The sequence below is a fragment of the Momordica charantia genome, assembly GCF_013281855.1.
Source record: "Momordica charantia cultivar OHB3-1 chromosome 4 unlocalized genomic scaffold, Mcharantia_2.0 BLBB01000004.1, whole genome shotgun sequence".
Classification (NCBI taxonomy): Eukaryota; Viridiplantae; Streptophyta; class Magnoliopsida; order Cucurbitales; family Cucurbitaceae; genus Momordica; species Momordica charantia.
In genome coordinates, this window is record NW_028275162.1 from 29148700 (window position 1) to 29167230 (window position 18531).

The following is an 18531-nucleotide window of genomic DNA, read 5'->3' on the forward strand; positions in this document are numbered from 1 at the left end:
AAATTTTGTATCCCGAGTGGCTCTCCAATGTTGTATTAGTTAAAAAATCTAACTGAAAGTGGAGAATGTGCGTAGATTTTACGAACTTAAATAAGGCATGCCCGAAGGATTGCTTCCCACTGCCGAGGATTGATCAGCTCGTGGACGCCACAGCCGGGCACGAACTGCTCACCTTCATGGACGCCTACTCTGGGTACAACCAAATCAAGATGCATGTCCCCGATTAAGATCATACCGCATTCATAACAGACCAAGGTCTGTACTGTTACAAGGTCATGCCCTTCGGTTTAAAGAACGCAGGAGCGACCTACCAGAGAATGGTGAACAAAATGTTCGCCAAGCAGATCAGTCGGAATATGGAGGTGTATGTGGACGACATGCTCGTCAAGAGCAAGCAGTCGAAGTCGCATCTCTCCGATCTGACTGAAGCCTTCGAGGTTCTAAGGACATATCAAATGAAGCTCAACCCAGCTAAATGTGCCTTTGGAGTCTCTTCGGGAAAATTCCTTGGCTTCATGGTGAACAACCGGGGAATCGAGGCCAACCCCGAAAAGATTAAAGCCGTGATCGAGATGGAGGCACCTAAGACGCTGAAGCAGCTTCAGTGCCTCAATGGCAGGATTGCGGCCCTGAACCGGTTTGTTTCAAGATCGACAGATAAGTGCCGTCCTTTCTTCAAAGTCCTACGAAAGAAAGGGTCGTTTGAATGGACAGCGGAGTGCGAACAAGCATTTCAGCAATTGAAGAGCTACCTCTGTTCGGCACCTTTGCTCGCCAAGCCCATGCCGGGGGACAAGCTCCAATTGTACTTAGCAGTGTCTAACAGCGCCGTCAGCTCGGCCCTAATCAGGCAAGAGGAAGCGCGGCAAAACCCGGTCTACTACACAAGCAAGGCTATGACCGAAGCCGAGACCAGATACCCTCAAATGGAAAAGTTGGCTCTTGCTTTAGTCACCTCGGCCCGACGGCTTAGACCATACTTCCAAGCCCATACTGTGGTGGTGCTCACTAACTTGCCCCTAAAAAACATCTTCCATAAGCCAGAAGCTTCTGGACGCCTGATGAAGTGGGCAATGGAGCTAAGTGAGTACGACATCCAGTTCGAACCCAGAACTGCGTTGAAAGGACAAGCAGCGACAGATTTCATAGCCGAGCTCACACCACCTTCCGAGCTGAGCGAGTCCGACCTACCGTGGACAATCTATGTCGACGGATCCTCCAATGAGAAGGGGTGCGGGGCCGGGGTCCTCTTGCTCGTACCAACGACAAATTCACCGCAACGGTTATATTTTCCCACGAATAGGAAGTCGCCACGCGTCCAAAGCAAGTCGAATGAACTTATCTGCCAGGTCGAGAGCGGACCAGACAGAGAGGGGGCCAATGTTTGGGGAGAGAATACCCTGGACACGTGGAAGACCCCTATTGGTGCTCCAAGATGACTCATGAGTTATGCCCAGCTCGGACGCCCGAGATCACCACCGCTAGCGTTGACAAATGCTAAGTATGAGGGCCGAGGTGAACCTGGCCGAGGTTCGACCTACCGGGAAGCTCGGTGGGGGCCGATGTGAACTACTGTCAGCGGCGTGATTATCGGGTGTAACCGTCGGTCCCGAGATTACCGGGACTACCACCCATAAGTAGAGGACTTCACTCCACGATTAGGTACGATGATTTCTGACCTCGAACTAAACTGGGAATCTGACCTATACTGACTTGATCGTCGGAGTGCTCACCTTTTTGTGCAGGTCCGCCCTAGTATTCAGATCGGTCCAGAGGCCGAGTTCGAGCTGCAATATGAAATATACTGTTGTGCATATCCTTGCATAAACAAGTTCAATAAATAATATAACTTAAGAGAAGATGATAGGTGTCTTATTCACTTAAATATGTTCGAATTGGTGAAGTGATCACCTTCAGTCAAATACACTTGGTGAAATCTCATCATCAAATGATAAACTAGACTAATATTGAAAAATACGTTTGACGTATGTAAAATCATAAAGCTAAGGTTGTACATACACAATCTTTATTACACTTTCACCACCCAAACTAAAATTTATCAGGTATCTATTTCGATTGGTCGATAACTCCGAAAATCTTCCGAGAGGATATGGTTTTTATTAGTTGGAAAGGAGTTGATAAGGAAACACCATAATCAAGAGGTGCAAAAAATAGAAACCAATAGGGGGAAAATAGAGGTTGAATTGAGTGTGTATGATATTTTTGTTGTTAGAGAAAGTCCACGTTTATGAATTTTTTATCACTCTTTGTAATATTGTCACCAATTGTTTCAAGATAAGGCGCTTACCCATGCATAGGATAAGGATAATACATGCTATCTATCCCCTCTTTCTCTTGGAGTTTCTATCCAAACAAAATCTTTAATTATTTTTTTAATGCACTTGAATATTAAAAGTTTGCTTCAATTTTTAATTTATAGTAATTAAACTTAGTTTCAATCTCGCCATCATTACTTTGTCACACCTTACAAATTGTTTCTATTGTTACACGTCAGATGCCAATATTGAATATATTACATGTTTTATATTCATATGAAATGTGTTGGGGTTTTATTTTTTTGCTAGTGAGGTGTATTTAACTTTAGGGCTAAGTAAAAATTACAGGAAAAGTATGAGTGATGTTTTAAGTAAGCTAAATTAAATTGAAACTTTTATAAAGTCCCAATCATAAAAAGACCAAACTCATAATTTAACATTTTAATTGTATTTTTTTTGTTTTATTTTAGCATTAATTTATGATTATGTTTCAAATAATACATCTAACTAACATGAGAGACAAATATTAGAATCTAAGGCTTTTTTTTTTGGTTAGTTTGGTATATTAAGAACAAATTCTTTTCTAGAATTCGAACATCAGACTTCAAAGACATATATAACATTTTTATTGGTTGAACTATATATACATGTTACCATGAAGAACGATTTTTTAGTTGTAATATTAAAGTTATTTTGGAACTATTTATGAATCCTTAAAAGAATAATTTCAATTATTCTTAAAAAACAAGCTATACATGCGAAAACAAAGAAGAAACACATTTTTTTTTAGGAAACAAACATTTTTACTTTTATGATGATCTAAAAATGACCAAAAATGTTACTTTTCAACATGAGCATAGCTAAATGATATTAACATAAATGTTAAATCACATAATACCAAATTTTCTTAAAAAAGAAAACATTAAATCACTTAATCTTTTTTCAAAGGTAAGAGACAAATTAATTCGAAGCATGTATAGATTTTTTATTTTTATTTGTATTTTATTTTTTACTTTCAATCATTTCCCAAATTACTTGTCGTGTTTCACGTTTGAACGTGGATTTGAAGAGTTTTGATGAAGAATCTTTGTCATAAATAATTTTGATATTTTTCGGTATGAATCATTTTTATTCTCTCGTTCAAAATTTAAAGTATCATATTAATGCCATATGGTTCATATCTAATTTGTTTTAAGAATGTTAAGATCAATCATCATAATGAAAATTCAATTTATATTTGAGATATTGGATGACATATATGAAACTATGTGTAGTTACTACTTATATACGTTATGTAAGTAATTTTGTAATAGAATGTATGAAGGAAGAAAATTAATAGGTTTAGTATCTGATATTTTTTCTAATCCATATGAAAAATAAGCTAAAAGTATAAAAAGATTGTATTTAATTACGATCTTATAACTTATAAGAGAAAAAATAAAAATCAAACATCATCTCATTCAACTCACGAAGATTAAAAATCTTTTAATTTATAATCGAATATAAGTGTAGCTCAACGATAATTAAATTTCCTCCTCTGTTTGTTGTACTAACATGAATATAACTAAGACCCGATCGGAGAGAATTAAAGAAAAAGAAAATTGAGAATTAAGGTTAAGCATAAAAATAACGTGGGAAGATTACCAGTGGGTCACGCTGAAATTGGCGGCAAGATAACCGGCAGCGGTCCGACCAAAGCCGCGGCTAAGACGACACGTGATCCGCCGCGTCAGACTCAGTGGTCCCCAGTAAACAAACTCGCCCAATATCTTCTCCTTCTCCTTCTCGCCGTCAATGAAAATGAAAATGGAATTACAAAACCTAAAAAGCTCCACTCTCCCACTGCCCATGGAAAATCAAAATTGATGGTCAAACGCAACAACAAAATAACAACAAAATTTCTAATTTCACCGTCCTTCTCCCCCAATCCATTTTGGCAGCGGCTCATTCACTGCCCTTTCCTTCCCTTTTTCTGCTCTCTCCCTTCCTTGGCTATAACTTTTTTCTGGGCTCTTCTTCAACTCTGCGGATTCTTTTTTTTTTTTCACCCATGGACGACGAGTATGATAAACTTATCAGGAGGCTGAACCCACCCAGGTACTCTTCTTTCCTATTCTTCGGGTTTTCTGTAATTCTCGAACCGGATTTTCTTCTCTCTCGTTTTACGTTACCACTGGTGGTGTTTCTACTGGGGATCTGTAGGATTAGCTCTTTTCCATTTTTCTTGGTTGAAATTCTGATGTTTCCATTTTGGTTGACTTGTTGGAAGAATATAAATAATAATCTAAAGCAGAAGTGGTTTACTTCTTTTTGCAATCTATTGAATCAAACTGAAGTGAATGAACTCATGGTTCATGATTTCAATGGCTGTAGACCCTACTGTTTCACTTCAGAAAGTAATTTCTCCTCTTCCTTTTTTTCCATCTAATATGTTTTATCAAATCTGTCACTGCAGAGTTGTGATTGACAATAACGCTTGTAAGGATGCTACAGTGATTGAGGTGCTTTACTGCCCTGTGATTATTTTTTTCCTTTTTGATCAATCATAAGCTAAAATTGCTCAATCCTTCTACTCCTTAGGTTGACAGCATGAACAAACATGGGATTCTCTTGAAAGTTGTGCAGGTCCTTATGGATATGAACCTAATAATTACTAAAGCCTTTATCTCCTCTGATGGAGGCTGGTTCATGGATGGTAAGTAATTCTGGCTCTTCAATTATTTTGAATCTGAAAAAGTTTAACCACTCATGGCCTGAGGATACTTTGTTTTCCAGTTTTTAACGTTACCACGCATGATGGAAACAAAATAAGAGATCCAGAAGTGATAAACGCCATTCAAATGGTAAAACCCTTTTCCGTCAACTCTATTTTATCTGTTTTGACCTCTAAACTTTCACATATCTTTTTTTGTTTTAATAACTTGACTTTGAAATATTGAAATATTTAGTTTTAGTTCTCCAATCTTGCATAATCTGTGCTGATGCCTTAACCTATTTACATTTTTTTTCTTCCATTTATTTGATAATTAGATATTGATTTGAGCTCGTGATGTAGTAAATTAGATGTCTCTAGATTGAGATGATAAACTAACAAGGACTAAGATAGTTTTTAATACGAAATTGAGGGGTTAGAACAGGAAATACCAAACAAAATAACTTCGGAACCATAAATCAAAGGTTCCATCTTTTATGAAGGTTGTTATGATGGGTCTATTAATTACACTATGCAGAGGCTTGAAGTTGATGCGAGTTTCGTGCCATCAATGAGAGACTCCGTTGGTGTGATGCCCTCGGAAGATCACACCTCAATCGAGCTGTCTGGTACTGACAGGCCTGGTTTATTGTCTGAAGTTTGTGCTGTTCTTGCGGACCTTCACTGTAATGTAGTAAATGCTGATGTTTGGACACACAATAATAGGGCTGCAGCTGTAGTTCATGTGACAGATGATGCTACTGGCTGCGCAGTCAAAGATCCACAGCGACTCTTAACAATCAAGAAGTTACTCTGCAATGTTCTCAGAGGGAATGGGGAGTTGAAGGAAGCCAAAATGACCCTGTCTCCTCCTGGGGTCACCAGCACAGACAGAAGGTTGCATCAGATCATGCTGGCTGATAGAGATTATGAAAGGGCCGGCAAAGCCAGGCTTGGGGTTGAAGATAACAACTTGAGACCCCGTGTTACTGCAGTGAATTGCACTGAGAAGGATTATACTGTGATTATTACTCGGTCGAGAGATCGGCCTAAGCTGCTGTTTGATGTTATTTGCACTTTGACAGACATGGAATATGTTGTCTTCCATGGAATGGTCCACACTGGGAGGGTGGAGGCTCATCTGGTAATTTTAAAACCTTAATCCGTTGAGAACATTCTAACAGTTTAAGCTTTTTGGTCTAGTCGTGATTTAAAGGAAAGTAACTACTTTTTTCAGGAATTTTATATAAGACATAAGGATGGGCTGCCGATTAGCTCCGAAGCGGAAAGAGATCGAGTATTGCATTGCCTTGAAGCAGCCATTGAAAGGAGGGAGTCTGAGGTACGGGAGAATTCTTGATTTTTTTATTTTTATTTTTTATTTCTTTCTTGTTTAAAGGTAAAGTATATGCAATATAATGTCGTTTATCCTTTGCAGGGGCTTAAACTTGAACTGTTTGCAGAAGACCGAGTTGGGCTTCTCTCAGACATCACAAGAATATTCAGGGAGAATAGCCTCCGTATCAGGAGAGCAGAAATCTCCACAAAATGCGGAAAAGCAAACGACATTTTCTATGTCACGGACATGACAGGAACCACCATTGATGTTAAGATTGTTGAGTCCATTCGCAAACAGATCGGTGATGCCATGCTGCAGGTGAAACACAACTTGTGTCACTCCCAAACACCCCCAAAGGAGACGACGACAACAGGATTTTTCTTGGGAAACTTATTCAAAGCAAGATCCTACTCTTAAGCAGCCTGCCCTGCCCTGCCCTTGTGTGTAAATATTCGTTCACAAGTAAAAACCATGCACAGATACATATATAGGAACCCTTCCCCCAACCCTTCCTTCACCCTCATATAAATGGGGGTTTGGTATATCTGCTCATATTGTAGCTAATAAACCCAGAAACCAACCACCTTCTGATGTATGTATATAGTTGTCTTTTCAGAAAATGGTGTACAGAACAGTGTAGTGTGTGGTTAATGCTCTTTCTACAAAATTGTAGAAGACTGTAAAGCTATAATTATTGGCCTCAATTGAAGTGGATGAAGAAAATGGTCTGCTTATTGCATGTCAAAGTCACGTGCTTCTCAGTTACTTTAGATTCATGGATGACAGTCTTGTGCCTTCAATGTTAGGTAATTCATTATTTCATTTGCACCATTCTGCAACATACAGCACGATCCAAGGTACGGGTATTTAATAAGTACCAATCTCTCTCTCTCTCTCTCATTAAAGAAACAAATTTCACCATTTTGTGTGGCATGGAACAACCGGTACCAGCCTTGATTCACGTAGGACTGCATCTAATGAAGGTGTTTCTAATATCATTCATCATAGCTGAAGTGGGATAGTTCTTGTATTGTTTGAAGAATCTGTAAAATTGGGTCTGCTCTTGAGGAAGAAGGAAGGAATGTTAAGAGTTCAGTGGATATAACAGACAACTTTGAGGGAGAGGTTTCTCGAACCCACTCTATATGTTGCTTAGCGAGTTGAATCTCTCCAGCATCAGCAAAACCTTTCAGCAAAATTACATGGGAGTCTGGATGAGCAATATCATTTGTGAGACCACGGAGTAACTTGGAAGCAGCAAGAAAATGACCTGCATTGTTTGGAACCCCAGTTATATAAAGCTCCATGTGCATAAAATTAGTGTTAAAGAATGACAAAAATGAATACCAAACAGACTCTAAACAAGAAGAAGAGGCAAAGATGTCAGACTTGGACACTGCTAATTTGAAAGAGTTGTTCAGCCAAGAAGGGTAGTGAAGAAGATGATCCAAAAAGAGAGCGATTTGGTCGATAGAGAAGCGAGGATTTGGAAGAGAGGGTCGATCTAGGGTCAACCATGGCGGTGATAGCTCAAAATGAGTCTCTAGGTAACAAAGGTGCGAAGGGTGCATCAAGGAGATAGCCTGCAAAGTTAGTGATTTGGTCAATAGATGCAAGGATATGGAAGAGAGGTTTGATATAAGGTCAACTATGGCAGTTACCGGGGGATCTAAGAAACAACGAGCAAACCGGAAGCACATAAATAAATTCAGAAGACAGGAATGAGTATCAAACATATAACCATGGAAAAGAACTTACCTGCTCTACACAAGCACAAGATAAAAGTGTTCAGCAAGGTTCCGGCAAGATTTGCATCCTGTTCAACAGACTTGCTAAAGACTTCAAAAGCAGCTTCTAGTTGTGATTCCTGACAGAGCCCTTGAAGCAGGGACGTGTAGGTTGTAATGTCCGGTTCAACCTTTTTTCCAAGCATATGATGGTAAAGTGTCAAAGCTTCCGCGATCTGATTGGATTTTGAAAACTTTTGAATAAGGATATTATATGTCTTTAAATTACCGCCACAGCCACTAGCAAACATCTCATCCCATAGCTTCCTAGCGGGCCGAAGTAGATCTTCTCTACAACATGCTTCTAGGACACAGTTGTAAAAAGATACATCGAGGGCAAATCCCTTTTTCTTCATCTCCTGCAAGACACCATAGGCCTCTTTCACCATCCCAGCCTTGCATAGGAATGAAGTCCTCAAATGGTATCTATCAAAATCATTGAAGTAGTTATGCATACCCAGAACTTGGAAAACTTCCAACAGTTCATCAATCTTTCCATGCTTACATAAATTCCTACTCAGATTTCTTAAAGTCAAGAGAGTTGGGAATCTCTCTTTCTCGACCATGAACTTGAAGAACATAATAGCACAATGAGGATCAATGGCAGCAACAGACCCTATCAGTACATTAGAAACATCTTCATCCAGCGGAAAATTTCCTCTGATTATAACTTCACCCAACTCTTTAGCTTCACATATTCGTCTCCCAGCTATTAAAGCAAATAAGAACTCCTTATAATCATTAAGCCTTGGAGCTACCCCCAGCTTTCTCTTCTTCTTCAGGATTTTCTCCCTTTCGGCCACACTCCCTGCTGACTGAAATGCTTCTGCAATAATCCAATACGCCAAAAAGTCAGGCTTGCAATCTCTATTCTTAAGTTCATCCACAACATTTGAAGCCTCTGAAACTCTAGATGCCCCGCAGAGCCCATGAATGATCAATGTGGCAATAATAGAACCGTTGATCTCTCGATTGTTAGTCCTGGCATCATCTAGCATGGTCAAAACTTTAACTATATCAGCATTTCTACAAACCCTCCATATAAACACACCAAATCCAAGAGTGTCAAAAGGAATGCATTTAATAGACATTTCATCGAACACTTTTTGGGCGTGCTCAAAGAACCCATCAGAAGCAAGAGCAGCCAAAAGCGAGTTACATGGTTCGGATCCAATAGTGTTGGTAATTGAAGTAACCTCATTAAAAACCAAAAAAGCATCGTGGGTCTTCTTGCCTACGATCAACGAATCAATGACAGAGCGATAAACTGATAAATGGAGGCCAATTTTCTGAGTTCTTACCTGTTTTAAGAGACTATGGATGGCCCCATATTGGCGCGAGAAAGAGAGACACTTAAGAACCGACTTGTAGGATTCCGAATTGTGGGCGAAACCGGGTTGCTGAGAAGCCCAATTGAAGAAGCCGAGAGCGAGGGAGTGATGAGTGAGAAGGTGCGGGTCGATTACTTGAGATACGAGAGATGGATTTAGCGTTTGGCGGAAACCGAGTCGATGCAAATTCTGCTCCAGTGAAGGCGTCCATGCTCCAGCGGAAAGCATAGCTCTGCTGACTCGAGTAGCCAATTTAGGTACATGGGGTTCCATGTCAAATCAGCGCGGAAGTCAACAGCTTTCGTCTCTGCGTCAGTTCTCTCCCTCGAATCGTCTCCTTCTCCCCTTAGTTGGGAGTAATTGATGATGTGGGACTGAAAGATATGGAGCCAAACGGAAAAAAAAATGATCCTTTTCAAGCCAGAGATGAATCAATTCTGACATGAAGCAGCCTGACAACCCATTTTGAACCTTGATAGAACCAAAAGCATTTTGATATGAACTGCTGATGTGGTCGGAAGGGGAGAGGGAAAAAATAGCAAGGAATGAGTAAACAAAATTTTTAATTTACGAGAAATGAAAAATTATAAAATTTTATTGGTACACCCCTACAATTTAACGAAAAATTTTAATTTCAAACTACATTAATTCAAGTTAAGATTAAATCATTTAGTAACTCACAAATAATAATAACAATACTACTAATAATAATATATTTTAAAATATTAATTATATAGAATGACGAAAGAAAGCAAATTCATTTTTTTCCTTCCTTTTTCCTTTTTTATTTCCGATATTGGAGAGCTCAAATCTGATTTTTATATCAACGTCTGTATCAATATTCTAAGATAGATGTCTTAACCATTTGAGCTATGCTCGATTTAGCAGCTGTTCCAGAAAGTTAAACTTTAGTGTCATATCATTTTAAATTATATTGAATTCGAGCTATTTGAAATGAAAATATAAAAAAAAAAAGAAGGAAATATTTGGAGAAAAAAAATATGATTTTAAATTCTAAATTTTATGTAAGCAAACAACAGAAATGAAATCCAAGTTCCCAATTACCCCTGTAGGCTGTAGATTCATGGGCGATCTCTGTTGGTGAAGTTGAAGTTGGGAATCCGAGACCATCCCTGTTTGATTTGATTTGATTGAGGTATTGGCTGCCTCTGTAGTGTATTGTAGCGTATAGTATCTCTGTTCGTTACTTCTAAATAGAAAAGAAAAAAGCATCTGTGTTCGTTGACGCTTCCGCAGTTTCCTTAACTTGAAGCCATCACAACCAATTCTGTGTTAGAAGGTGGCCGCACCGGGACGCCATGGCTAGCCGGAACGTTGTCGTCTGCGACAATGGCACTGGGGTATCTCCTCCTTCCTTCTATAATTGCTGCAACCTATTGATTTCATCACCCTCTACTTGAACTTACACACCCCTCTCCAAATCTGCCCAATGTTTCATATACTTTTTTTCTTTTTGAAAGTGCCCTGCTTCGGTTCTCTAAAACTAGATCCTTGATTAATCGCAGTACGTGAAATGTGGATTTGCGGGAGAGAATTTTCCCACTTCTGTATTTCCATGTGTGGTGGGAAGGCCACTGCTTCGCTATGAGGAATCGCTCATCGAACAAGAGTTGAAGGTTCGTAATCTCCCTGTGTAAGATTAACATTTTGCCACTAAAATTTTTACTCCACAAATATCAGTTTATGAAAGGTAGTTTGTTTATGGTAAGAAAATTTCAACTTTTGGTCCGTTCGATAGGGCATATTCTACTCTATAGAGCCAGAAGAAACCACTGTCTCCATGGTTAAAGGGTGACTTATATTTTTATATCCTGAGTGCCGTAAAATTTGGGTAGATATGTTCATTTCTCATGTAGAGATGATCTATTATGACCGAGCAAATTCAAATTTTGGTGTAACGAAAATATTTTCAGTCTGGATATCGCATCTTCATGGAAAATCATCCTGAAACTGTTATTTGAATATTCACTCTCAAGTCTTCTGTCTGAATTACTTTAGGACATTGTTGTTGGAGAAAGCTGTGCAGATCTGCGTCATCAACTTGATATAACTTATCCAGTTCACAATGGTATTGTACAAAATTGGGATGATATGTGTCATGTATGGGACCATGCATTTTTCAACGAACTTAAGGCAAGGATTTTCTAGCACTTAAATTCCTATTTACCACCTTCTATTAGTATTTTATATCCCCCCCCCCCCCCCCCCCCCCCCACCCCCACCCCCGGCCAAATTCATAACATTGATCTGAATTGCTACTGCGTTTTCTGTCAACAGATAGATCCAAAAGAATGTAAAATTTTGCTTACAGATCCACCTCTCAATCCTTCAAAGAACCGTGAACAAATGGTTTGTGATCCTTTATTTTCCTTTCAATTTCTTTTGCTGGATTTAATGAGTTGGGTCAATTTAACCTTACAGGTTGAGACCATGTTTGAGAAGTACAACTTTGCTGGCGTTTTCATCCAAATCCAAGCAGTTCTAACTCTGTATGCTCAAGGTGCTTATAAAGATGAATGAAGGTCAAAATTGTGCTTGGTTATTTTCCCTAATTGTTATCTTTTTCCCCCCTATTTTCTCCTAATATATTTTTATACTTTTCAACTAAGGTACACTTTTCCTTAGATCTTTAGTTAGCAGATTGTAATTGTGGAATTGCATCGTACATTTGATTATGATGGAGAGGAAAAAGGCATACCCCTTCACGACTACCATCATCACCGCCACTATGATACACATCCTCAAATTCACTCTAATTTTCAGCTAATTCTTCACTCATTGTTTTGCTCTGGCAGGATTACTGACTGGGTTAGTCATTGACTCTGGTGATGGTGTCACTCACGTGGTAAATAATTTACATATTGTAGAATCTTTTCATATTTAAGTGGATATTACTTTCTCTTCCTTATTCTTCTTAATGAGCAAAGAAGATTTGTTTATCTTGCTTTTACTAAATTATTCTCCAGGTTCCAGTAGTTGATGGTTACTCATTTCCTCATCTTACAAAAAGAATGAATGTAGCAGGGCGACACATAACTTCATATCTTGTTGATTTACTCTCACGGAGAGGGTGGGAATTATTTTCCATTGCACAGTCGATATAAAATGGATGGGAATAAAAAAATAATTTCTTCAATTAATTGAATTCTTTGGCTAAAATATGGAATGTCTTGAAGGTATGCGATGAATAGGTCTGCTGACTTCGAGACTGTTAGGGAAATCAAGGAGAAGTTATGCTATATAAGGTGAACTAAACAATTTGACGTTGTATGCTTTTTGATATATGCTCGTTTGTTGCTCCACCATTTAATGGTATATACATGCAGTTACGATTACAAGAGGGAATATCAATTGGGACTTGAGACCACCATTCTTGTCAAGAACTATACTGTAAGTCACCTTTGTAAATTCTACTAAGAATTAAAATTATACTATGTATAGGTAACACCTTGACTCAGGTTTGACTAGATTGGTAGCTCCTTTGAATATTTCACTAGTTGACAACTCCATTTTGAGATTTAATATTCTATGCAGGTTTCAACCATAGTTTGAATTCATGATCTCAATCATATGTTTGAATCTACTACTTGTCCTTTAGATTATGGGCTAACACATGGTCATTATATGAATATATTTTCAAAAATATATTTTAATTAATGTGCTCTACCATGTTTCATTATTATTATTTTGTTTCTAATTGGAAGGTTGTCTCCATGTAATTATCCTATTCATGCACTGTTTTCCGTTTTTTTATGTCCTTGCATCCATATTAGTGATTTTTTGGGGTTATGGTTCAAACTTCTCTTTGAGTTGGGGTGGTTTTTAATGTCTTTTATATGCTTGGTTACCTTTCGGACTTTGAGCTTAATTTAAAAAACATAATGTGAATTTATGCTTTTTTTAGCCCATTTTGAAGTTGGATTTTGGTTTTTGAAAAATTTAAGACAAGTTTGAGGACATTGAATTTGATGACTCCTCTTGGGCAAATGGCTAACTTTCAGCATCTTATTGGACTTCAAACCTAGAAGTTTTTCTACTCATTTTTAAATGCTGCATCACATTTGGATGGGATTCATATTTTTCAGTTTTTCTTTACTTCTATATTTGTTGCTTACTGCTTATTACTAAAATCCATATCTCATCCAAAAAGCTTCTGATCATTTGTGGAGATTTCTTTCTCGGATGCGATTTTACAGACTCCATGAAGTTTAGTGATTCGATACTCTATTTACTTGGTTTTGGTCCCATTGAGAGATGTATGTTACTTTTATGTTATTTTAATTCACTTGGATGAGTTTTTTTTTACCAGCTTCCAGATGGAAGGGTGATTAAAGTTGGCACTGAACGTTTTCAAGCTCCTGAGGCGCTCTTTACTCCAGTAAGCCTGTGCTTTAAACCACTCTTTCTTTTCTCTGTTCTAGCTGTGAGTTCTTATTTATTTTATATCTATAGCTCATTTTTACCATACATTAACATAATATTCGGCCCAGGTTATATGGAACATTAGTTCTTATATAAGAATGAGACATTTGTTATTCATTGTGTTCGTCATTGTTTTGTCTAGAACACAGAACATTTGATTGAAATAAAAAGATAGACAAAAAGATCAAGCCAATGGAAATCACGAAAAAGCTCTCTAATTGGCTGCCATTGGAGAGGGAGCAAAGTTTTGGAAAAAAATCAATTTCCACAATCCCAGAGGAAAAAAAGTGCTCATTTTCCCCCCTATTTAAAGTCTCTCTTAATCCTCACTCTTCTCGTGAAAGTTCCTTTACCAGTTACCTAGAAAAACTTGGCTTTTTTCTTGATAGGGTGGCTAGTGAACACCATGGAGAGGAACTCAGAAACTTTCAAGGGCTTGGTAAAGGCCAACTAAAGGTGTTAAAAGATCTAAAGAAAGAACAACTTGGGGAAATATGATCAGTATTCTCCATACTTGCTTTACACATGTAACACTGATTAAGAGAATGATCCAGAAAGTGACTTCCAGCTTATATTTTATCATAAGATTTTATTTTCTAGAGTATTTGTCATCTTTCAAAATATTTTGACATATGCAGCGGTGTAACTGATTCAGCTACCATGAGATCATATAATAAAAAACTTGAGATGACTTCACGAGAATTGAAATCTAAGGAGAAAATCACACTTTGGGATATTATATTAAGAGGACATATAGAAGAATGGTATTGAAGGTGTGCTTTGACTAGGTTTAGAGGGGGTGGGTATTTGGAAAAGGAAACCATAGTACCATACTGGTTGCAAGAGTACAAGTAACTGAGATACCATGTATGCTGCTTCTAATGCATTAAGGTAGCCCAGGGCAATCTTGGAAAAACTTCCCAACTGTCTTGAAAACAATATAAGCCAAACCAATTAGTTAAAAAGTTAAAAACCTCATTGCAACCAGAAAATGTCCAAAAGCACCCAGAATCACTTGAGAAAACTAAAATGAACAGGAACTAGGAAGAACTTACCAGTACAATGTACGAGGTATCATAGAAGCAATTATCTCTACTACATGCATTAACCACTTCTTCTTTTTTTTTCCCCCAGATTTGTGCACTGTAGTTTTAACAATGTTTATTAAATCATTAATATTGAAGTTTGATCTTTCATGCAGGAACTGATAGATGTTGAAGGGGATGGCATGGCAGATATGGTTTTTCGCTGCATTCAAGAAATGGACATTGATAATCGGATGGTGGTATGATTAGATCTTTCATATACTTCCAAGAAATAAAATCTTGCTTTTGGTATGTCTTCAATGGGTTTTACTAAGAAGCGAAATGAATTAAATTTTTTAACACGGGTGAACTTTTTACATGTAATACCATGTATAGTACACATCTTTATCAAGACTATGCCACTTTATTCATCTTGTCCATAGACTTCAAGGAAACATTGATGTTTCGATAAATCGGTGAACCATTGATAACAAGGAGTTGACCATCAAAGAATTGCTTACCATTTATTCATGTTGGCTATTATTCTTTGTTTTGTCCTTTTATTTTCCTTTATTTTCTTCTCTTGAGATGCTTAAGTTTGCTATCCTATCTCATGCGAATTACAGCCACGAGTCAGTACATCTTCTGAGATCTTAAGTCAGTTTAGTAGAGCATAATGACTTAATTTCACGACTTAGAACTTCCTTTTTCTTTTATCTTCTTTTTCTTTTTTTCCTTTTTCATGTTAAATTAAATATGAATGTTATTGCTTTGCAGCTTTACCAGCATATAGTTTTAAGTGGCGGGAGCACAATGTATCCAGGACTACCTAGTCGGTAATGTTTAGCTCTTATTGGTCCGTAAATCTGTAATTATATTATTTTACTTTGACCAATGTTTTCTCCATTCTTATTCACTTGGCAACTCTGTATTACATTGGATAACTTAGCGTAGTGGCTGTATTATTAGGCACTTAATCATCATAAAAATACAGTGGGTTTTCCAAATCCCATGATGTCAAGTGAAACTTCTAGACGAACAGATTTTTTTTACCATTCTGTTAGAACAGCTAAAAGACGTGTTCTTACTGTAGTTGCATCAGGTTGTAAATATTTTCCAGACCTCATCCCTTGAACACATAGGCATCTTGTTTTTTCCGTTCCTTGAGGAACTTTTTTTTAGTGAAAGAAATAATTTCATTGATGATATGAAATTACAAAAGACCCCAAGGGATTACATGAAGCACTTTCCAACTGTAGATTATGGAAGTTTGACTAAAGTAAAGAAATAAGGGAGAACATTTGCACCAAGAAATGACTACAAAGACAATTGAATCAAAAAGCCGATCTTTGAATCAACTGTAGATTAAGGAACTGGCCCCATAAGTAACAAATTAATGGAGGTTTATGTATGGGTAGGTTGAGAGAAAAATTGAGGCTCATATAGTAAAATGGTATTGGAGATTCTCTAAAGAACTAAAAGAACTTTGACATAGGGTGGTGTGTCTAGCATTTTGGGATGGGAAACTTTGGATGGTTTACAAAAACAAAATAAGCAGTGTGTAGGACTCCTACCATCCTAATTCATTATTGCTCGTTGATAGGTGATCGAAACCAAATAACTGAAATATGTTGAAAGATAGAAGATAGAAGAACTGCAACAACTCTCAATAATTTGAAGTACTTAGACCCTTCTTTTCTTGGTATTCTTACTTAAACCTAAATCCACTGCACAATTACCTCCCTTCATCCATTCCCCCAAACTATTTATAACGAATCCCAACTAACAAATTCCTTAACTAATTACTAATATACCATTACTATTCTATTAATATCCATATAATTACCCAAATACGTTCCCATCAATAGGGTTGACTCATAATTGGTGTTTAATATGTATTTACTTTTTTTTCCTCACAAGTTTAGATCTTGATAAAATGATGATTATTTGCAATAATTTTCAGTTTGGAGAAAGAAATACTTGATCGCTATCTTGAAGTTGTCTTGAAGGGAAACAAAGATGGTTTAAAGGTTATATCTAATCTTATACTATTAAGTATTATGTATGCTGTATGCCTATTGTTAATTTCTAATCTTATTATATTGTTATGTGCATCTTTAGTTTCACGTGTATGCCCACGACTAGTTTGCCATGTGGCTCTAGTCTGATTGACAAGATCCTCAATGAATATTTGATACACCTCATGCTATCCTAAATCATAAATCGCTTCGTATAAAAAAAGTATGATCTCTTACAAAGGATTAAAATACCTTATTGTTCATTATCTCTTTCATGGTCTGTTTTGTGTGCATGACATCATTCTGAACTCTCTTTGGTAGTACTTTTCATGAATTTTTAGGACTTAGCCCAATTAAATATCTAGTGAATAGTTGTCAATGAGTTGATCCTTTTAAGTTTTTAACATTAACATGGAAAATCAAGGCAGTAAAAGCAAACAATATTTTCATGGTGTATCTGAACACATGAATCTTGTTCTATATCTTGTAATTTATAGAAATTGAGATTGCGGATAGAGGATCCACCCAGAAGAAAGCATATGGTGTATCTAGGTGGTGCAGTCCTGGCAGGAATAATGAAGGTACATCATAGTTTTAGCGTCAATGTTTCTGTTAATATTACGTACCAGTATTGCCATCTCGATAATATTCTAAATCATTTGAGAAAACGGTCACTCTATGTAAAAGAAATTAACTGATGTTGGCACATCCAGGATGCACCTGAATTTTGGATCAGCAGGGAAGATTATCTAGAAGAAGGTGTTGCTTGTCTAAGCAAGTGTGGTCAGGCATGACTTTTTGGGGATCAGTTGCCTTCTAAGATTGCTCCTCAGAGGATAATGGGAATATATTATATCTACACTTTTATCACTTAGCATATGAAGAAGACAAGGTTGATTACGGGATAAAATGGAAGGATCGAACCTGATTATGAAAATTATATAGTTAGCTACTTCCCACTTTCTTATTTCCTTTAGTTTCAGCAACTGGGTTGTAGCTTCTGATTGTGAAGATACTGTCTACTTTGGTCTAATCATACATGGTTTCATTCGTGAGACTCTACCCGTAGAAGTAGATGCTATCATTACTTATATACCTATCATCTTTTTCTATGTACTACTATATTTGCATACTATTACTTATTCGAATAATAGATTTTTCATATCACTACAATGGTATGATATTATTCGATTCGGGTCTGTCTACATGATATTATTTAAATTACCGATGAACTAGCGTGCCATTTCTTTAATTCGATGCTTATAAAAGAAAGTTATTTCTGCACAAATGAACCTACATCCTCAGCTTGTTGAATTGCATTTGCCAACTCTCTCATTTTATGGTCCAACTCCAATACAGCATCACATCCTCCATGCATTTGCACCTGAATAATATTTTATTATTCTTCGCATCTCCAAAGAATAAAACAAGTTACTGTCTGTCTCCAAAATAGCTCAAAGCATAGAACAACTTGAACTCTGCCATTTACTTGTAATATATAATGAATAATATCATATCTTCTTCCTCAAGGACAGAGAACGAAGACTGGGTCTTGTAATCTTTTTCCTATTTGTTTTTCTTCACAAATTAAACCCTTTTGTTTATGACCAATATTGATTT

At 37.2% G+C, this 18531-nt stretch overlaps 3 protein-coding genes across 6 annotated transcripts; 2 read left to right on the forward strand and 1 right to left on the reverse strand.

The window, feature by feature from the left end:
* The first annotated feature begins 4058 nt into the window (after positions 1 to 4058).
* Positions 4059 to 7053, forward strand: LOC111006341 (ACT domain-containing protein ACR6). Its single transcript, XM_022278219.2, has 7 exons — positions 4059 to 4373; positions 4732 to 4777; positions 4857 to 4971; positions 5052 to 5119; positions 5507 to 6112; positions 6206 to 6310; positions 6407 to 7053. The coding sequence occupies exons 1-7, from the start codon at positions 4327 to 4329 to the stop codon at positions 6722 to 6724; spliced, it is 1305 nt and encodes a 434-aa protein (XP_022133911.1). The 5' UTR covers positions 4059 to 4326; the 3' UTR covers positions 6725 to 7053.
* A 229-nt stretch (positions 7054 to 7282) lies between these two features.
* On the reverse strand, positions 7283 to 10001 carry LOC111006340 (Tetratricopeptide repeat (TPR)-like superfamily protein). Of its 2 annotated transcripts, XR_002600856.2 has the most exons (3): positions 8066 to 10001; positions 7697 to 7890; positions 7439 to 7577 (listed from the first exon to the last, which is right to left on the reverse strand). XR_002600856.2 is itself a non-coding variant. In XM_022278217.2 (2 exons), the coding sequence occupies exons 1-2, from the start codon at positions 9696 to 9698 to the stop codon at positions 7303 to 7305; spliced, it is 1908 nt and encodes a 635-aa protein (XP_022133909.1). In that variant the 5' UTR covers positions 9699 to 9991; the 3' UTR covers positions 7283 to 7302. The 2 variants fall into 2 exon arrangements, 1 of the variants encoding a protein (XP_022133909.1); XM_022278217.2 differs by lacking the exon at positions 7697 to 7890 and having other exon boundaries at positions 7283 to 7577; positions 8066 to 9991.
* A 434-nt stretch (positions 10002 to 10435) lies between these two features.
* ARP2 (actin related protein 2) lies at positions 10436 to 18104 on the forward strand. Of its 3 annotated transcripts, XM_088122481.1 has the most exons (16): positions 10436 to 10581; positions 10683 to 10786; positions 10952 to 11062; positions 11445 to 11579; positions 11724 to 11795; positions 11868 to 11946; positions 12242 to 12291; positions 12413 to 12516; positions 12623 to 12691; positions 12773 to 12836; positions 13756 to 13824; positions 15070 to 15153; positions 15671 to 15729; positions 16857 to 16923; positions 17409 to 17492; positions 17625 to 18104. In XM_088122481.1, the coding sequence occupies exons 2-16, from the start codon at positions 10745 to 10747 to the stop codon at positions 17703 to 17705; spliced, it is 1170 nt and encodes a 389-aa protein (XP_087978607.1). In that variant the 5' UTR covers positions 10436 to 10581; positions 10683 to 10744; the 3' UTR covers positions 17706 to 18104. The 3 variants fall into 3 exon arrangements, with proteins under 3 accessions (XP_087978607.1, XP_087978609.1, XP_087978606.1); XM_088122480.1 differs by having other exon boundaries at positions 10469 to 10786; XM_088122483.1 differs by lacking the exons at positions 17409 to 17492; positions 17625 to 18104 and having other exon boundaries at positions 10465 to 10786; positions 15671 to 15749.
* The last annotated feature ends 427 nt before the right edge of the window (positions 18105 to 18531 follow it).

Coding starts and splice junctions, on each gene's coding strand:
- LOC111006341 (XM_022278219.2), top strand. CDS start 4,327: ATGGACGACGAGTATGATAAACTTATCAGGAGGCTGAACCCACCCAG. Junction 6,113..6,205: donor GGAGGGTGGAGGCTCATCTG/GTAATTTTAAAA, acceptor TACTTTTTTCAG/GAATTTTATATAAGACATAA. Junction 6,311..6,406: donor TTGAAAGGAGGGAGTCTGAG/GTACGGGAGAAT, acceptor TATCCTTTGCAG/GGGCTTAAACTTGAACTGTT.
- LOC111006340 (XM_022278217.2), bottom strand. CDS start 9,698: ATGGAACCCCATGTACCTAAATTGGCTACTCGAGTCAGCAGAGCTATG. Junction 7,578..8,065: donor CTTGTGCTTGTGTAGAGCAG/GTAAGTTCTTTT, acceptor CAAACAATGCAG/GTCATTTTCTTGCTGCTTCC.
- ARP2 (XM_088122481.1), top strand. CDS start 10,745: ATGGCTAGCCGGAACGTTGTCGTCTGCGACAATGGCACTGGG. Junction 11,947..12,241: donor TCTAACTCTGTATGCTCAAG/GTGCTTATAAAG, acceptor TTGCTCTGGCAG/GATTACTGACTGGGTTAGTC. Junction 12,692..12,772: donor GAGAAGTTATGCTATATAAG/GTGAACTAAACA, acceptor ATATACATGCAG/TTACGATTACAAGAGGGAAT.